The sequence below is a fragment of the Antrostomus carolinensis genome, unplaced genomic scaffold (assembly GCF_000700745.2).
Source record: "Antrostomus carolinensis isolate BGI_N321 unplaced genomic scaffold, ASM70074v2 scaffold32200, whole genome shotgun sequence".
Classification (NCBI taxonomy): domain Eukaryota; kingdom Metazoa; phylum Chordata; class Aves; order Caprimulgiformes; family Caprimulgidae; genus Antrostomus; species Antrostomus carolinensis.
This window is the reverse complement of record NW_010291134.1, coordinates 38,164-43,165: the sequence shown is the minus strand read 5'-3', so window position 1 is coordinate 43,165 and position 5,002 is coordinate 38,164. Positions and strand designations below refer to the sequence as shown.

The 5,002-nt window shown below is 44.9% G+C and overlaps 1 protein-coding gene across 1 annotated transcript in view; it reads left to right on the top strand.

The window, feature by feature from the left end:
- Nucleotides 1-2,715, top strand: part of PDCD11 (programmed cell death 11) — a 27,166-nt gene extending 24,451 nt beyond the window's left edge. Inside the window, 4 exon segments of the mRNA XM_010175394.1 lie at nt 289-457; nt 729-882; nt 1,437-1,602; nt 2,297-2,715. Coding sequence (XP_010173696.1) covers nt 289-457; nt 729-882; nt 1,437-1,602; nt 2,297-2,468 — 661 coding nt within the window. The 3' untranslated portion in view covers nt 2,469-2,715.
- The last annotated feature ends 2,287 nt before the right edge of the window (nt 2,716-5,002 follow it).

Sequence of the window (5,002 nt, the reverse complement as noted above, 5' to 3'; positions counted from 1 at the left end):
CCTTAGGGCTGCACCCTTGTGTATTAAATAATCTCTACAGCTTGATTAAGTATATTGTGCTTTCTTGAATCATCCTTGTGTTTTTTAATTACAAACAACAGTGATCAAAAGTTGTAGTGTGAAGGAACTGCTGTGCTATATTCCAAAAGTGGTGTTTCAGTGAGCAGTACGCCAGCTTCCTTTGTCCTGGAGACAGGCTACAAGCCAGTGAGTCTTTGCAGAGTGGCTTGCAAAAAGCTGATGAAGGGTGGTAAAAGGCTAAATATTCTTGTTCACATCTGCTTTAAGGGAAGAACAGGAGAAGTTGAATGTCTGGGTAGCTCTGCTGAACTTGGAGAATATGTACGGTACTGAGGAGACACTGATGAAGGTCTTTGAGAGAGCTGTTCAATACAATGAACCTTTGAAAGTCTTCCAGCATTTGTGTGACATCTATGCCAATTCTGAGAAGTACAAGGTAAGTAGTGCAAGCAGATCCCAGGCACGTATTCCATTCAGCCATGCCAGTAAACTAGCAGTGCTGGCTGTATAATCTTCCAGCTGTCAGACATTAGACCTGTCTTGTTCCTAACTGGGATTAATAGTTATGATTGACAGTGTACAAGGAACTATTGATAACTGCTTCTCTCTCATAAGTGTTTGGAGATATCTGGGCCAAGAGCAAGAGTTTTAAAGCTACAAGGCTTTATTATGTATCTGTGTGATGTAACCCAACTCTGCCTTTCCAGCAAGCAGAAGAATTGTACCACACAATGCTGAAGCGTTTCCGTCAGGAGAAATCTGTGTGGCTGAAATACGCCTCCTTCCTCCTGAAGCAAGGCCAGACTGAGGCTACACACAGGCTTTTGGAGCGTGCTCTCAAGGCTTTGCCCACCAAAGAACGTAAGCACTCTCCGCCCTATTCATAATGTGGACCATGTGTTGACAGGTCTCCAGTAGATGGGCTGCTCTCCGATAGCTCTGCCCTTGCTCTGTGCAAACAGTTGGTGCTAAACATGCTGCACTTGACTGTAAGGGGAGGGGAGATTTCAGCCTGGATATCAATGCTAAACTCTCCTGTAATAAAAAATGCTGTGATGGGCAAAAGCAAAGCACCCAAAGCAAAGAGGACTTTGAGGCTTGCAGCCCTCTGGAAAAGTTCATTTGGTCTAGTTCCATGTTTGTGGAGATGCCTGTATATGCTGCAAGATCTGTTTTGAATGTAAGAATAAACTTCCGTCTCCTGCAGAGAACTGAAAGGGGAAGTGAACTGTGATCCTTCTCTCTCTCACTCTGATCCCACCTTGGTCCAGAACCACTTAATAACAGCACCTTTTGTCTCTGGGTAGACATGGTGCTGTCTCTGTGCCTGCCTCTGTTCTGTGTAGTTATCACTCCTGTTTTTTCATAGGGAAGGGGGCTGCTATGATACCCTAACATGTCATTACTTGTTCCAGATGTGGATGTAATTTCAAGGTTTGCACAGCTGGAATTCCGTTTTGGGGACCCAGAACATGCCAAGGCCCTGTTTGAGAGCACCCTCAACACCTATCCCAAGCGGACAGACATCTGGTCCATCTACATGGACATCATGATCAAACATGGCAGCCAGAAGGAAGTACGGTGAGTTGTGCTGCAGCAGGCTAGGAAGGGGCAGAGTACAGTGCTTGTAGCAACACTTGAAAAGAGCAGAGGTATCTTGCACCATGAACTTGTATAGGGCCTCCCAGAGCAGAGCAAAAGAGAATTTTTTATCGCCTAGAGAAAGAAAACTGGACTGTGTGGAAGGGCTTATCCTTGCCAGGACTGGGGAGACTCGAAGTAGATCCACAGGGCAGAGAGGGCCTGAATTTTAAGTAGTGACCTGCATGACAGAAACTAGAGGACTTGCACTGAGGTTCACCTGTCCCTCTGGAGGCATTGCCTTCTTGTATCTGAAGGGTGGGATCAAGCCCTGGTGTGTCTTGTAACATAAAAATGGAGAAACTTGATTTTTTTTCCTTTTCTGAGAGTTGACAAAAGGAAGTCCAGCTTTCCACTCTAAGGATCCAGCCGCATCCACTTAATGAACACAGGGTCAAATACAGTGGCTGGATCTTAGCTTAAGTTGACCAGCAGCCTTAGAGTTCTGCAAGCAAAGAGAAGGCTTCTACTTTGAGGTTTTGGCCAGTTGTCAGGAATCTCTTTCTTCAAGCACCAGCACTTCACAGCAGGTTGAATGTCTCCCCTGACCTTGTGCTCTTTGTTTGCAGGACACAGGGCTTGTGTTGAGTGCTGCCACTAACACAGTGATCTGAATCACTTTGGTTTCTTGCAGGGACATCTTTGAGAGGGTCATACACCTGAGCTTGGCGCCAAAGAAGATGAAATTCTTCTTTAAACGCTACCTGGATTATGAAAAGAAATTTGGTACAGCAGAAAGTGTCCTGGCTGTTAAAAGAGCAGCACTTGAGTATGTGGAGACGAAGAGTTCCTTTGCTGACACCTGACTACGGTGCGAGTGAAAGCAGAGAGACTCAGGTCTGCAGGCAGTGTGGGAACTGAGAGGTGTGGAGTGTCCATAAACAGTGAGTTTCTGGAGAGTATTGGTCTGTGACCAAACCGAACTGGAAAGAACAAACCATCTAAGGACAAGATTTGATAAGTGTTTGCAGTTTTGTCCAAATGTTACAAATAATCCTAGTCTGTTGATGACTTTGAAGACAAGTTTTTAAATATATACTGTTTTATAACCAATACAAACAGCAGCCATATCTGTTCTACTTTCCTGAGGAAATGGTGCAGGTATGATCCACTGTTTTTAAGTACAATGATGACTTATAAATTGATTTTTCTCCTTGTCAAGATATCAGAGAAGATTCTTGTGTTTCAGCTGAATTAAGACTTTGAAAGATGTATCTCAAGTGCCTTTGTGCTCCTTGCAATTGGCAGAGCAATGCAGAATTGTGGCATAGTTCAGGTTGGAAGGGACCTCTGGAGATCATCTGGTTAAAACCCCTGCTCAAAGCAGGGGACAGCTAGACTAGGTTGCTCAAGACCATGTCGAGTTTGGTTTTGATTTCTCCAAGGACAGAGACTCTACAACTTCTCTGGGCAACCTGTTCTAGTATTTGACCATATTCAAAAGTGTTCTATTGTGTTTAAATATAATTTCTTGTATTTCAGTTTGTGCCCATTTTCTCTTGTCCTGTTCACTAAGAAGAGTCTGGTTCCACGTTTTTACAACCTCGTGTGAGGTGTTTGTACACATAGATAAGATCCACCTTGAGCCTTCTCTTTAGGCTGGGCAGCCCTCGATCTCTCAGCCTCTCCTTGTATGATGGATGCTCTAGTCCCATAATCATTTTCCTGTCCCTGTGCTGGACTCGCTCCAGTAAGCCTGTATTTCTCCTCTACTGGGGAACTTGGTACTGGACACATCACCCCAGATGTTTCACCACTGCAGAGTTGAGGGGAAGGGTGACCTCCCTTGACCTGCTGGTAATGATCTTCCTAATGCAGCCTAGGATGCTCTTGGCCTCTTCAGCTGAAAGGACATAATATGCCTTTAAAGCCCACAGCATCCAGTTATGAACATCCATCTCTCATAACAATTGCCAGTGACTGATGACAGAAAGAATTAGTGATTTTCAGTAGTGGTTGTCTCTTAAGAGAAATCAATGAAGTCAAAGAAGGAGTGGTTTCTGTGCTAAAAAAAAATTCCACAATCTAACCTTCTGCTTGAAAGAAGCCAAGTATCTTGGGTACTTAAGTAGGCTCTGTCACTGGTGTTGGTGCATTATGATCCTTACTCTTAACTCTCCAGCAGGATGTGGATGTGATCATCCACGTGTTTTACAGATAAAGAACTGAAGGCAAGGGGAAAAACCAGGGTATGCAAATAGGTGTGATTATCCAATGTAGACACTAGTAAATGAGTGCCCAGCTTTCAAATATCAGACTTCTAGAGTCTTACTCATTGTAGGTGCTCTGAACTCAAAACTAGAGCTCTGCAGGACCTAGCTCTTCTACCCCTGTGAATGCCCAACGTTGGCAAGGCTGAATGATTTGATTCAGCATTTAATTCATTCCTAAGTCCGCTGGGATCCAGAAAGAAGTAATTTCACTTCTTGCCCCCGGGGAGAGCAGGGTATTGTACTCAGATTTTGCTTAATGCTCTTCTAGATGAGGAGGCTGCTTGCAACATCCAGTAGCAGCTGCTGCTTTTTTTAAGAACACAGCTGCAATGATGGTGACTTTTTTTTGGATTAATTAGTTACATAATAGAATACATAAATAAGCGTTGCAAGAGAAACTAAGGTCCCTTTGAGGCATTGTTTCTTCTTGACTGCTGGGGCTATTACAGTCTCTATAGTAGTCAGCAGGGAAAATGAAAGACCTGTGTGTAATTCCCCATACTCGAGGAGCCTGGTTTGACCTCATCTTGCTGCTGGGAGGTATGCCTTAAGTGGCAACCTGTAGACTGCTCTGCAATGGGGTTGTTTTTGGCCTCTGTAGGAAAAGCAGAGAGCATGTGAGCTCCCAGCCTGCGTGATCTGGCACGCCAAGAAAGGCAGGCAGCTCGACTTCCCTCTTGGCAGTTCCGTGAGAAGCCTAGCTCACTTGCTTGCGCTGATGCAAAAAGCCGTGTGGGTTAATATCCCTGACCTGAGCATCATCACTGGGGAAGGATGAGTGACAGGGTCAGAAGGGATATTCGTGAGAGTGCCAGTGGGCTACAAAGGCCAGAAACTGAGGGCTGTCTCAGCTGGGGCCGTGCTCAGGGCTGCAGAGGAGGGGAGATAAAAAAACCCCTACAATGAGAAACAAGTATTTCTGAGTGTTTTGGCTTACTCCACTCCTTGCTGTCAGCTGTCCACTCAGCCATGCCTCTCCAATGAGAGAGAGGGAAAACAGAAAAGCTGGCCAAGCCCCTAGCCCATTCCAGCACATGGGAAGTGTCTTGAGATTAATGGAGAAGAGAAGGGAGCTAAACAGAGCAAAAGCTGTTTTGTGCTCATGGTTCATTCCTAGAATAAACAAA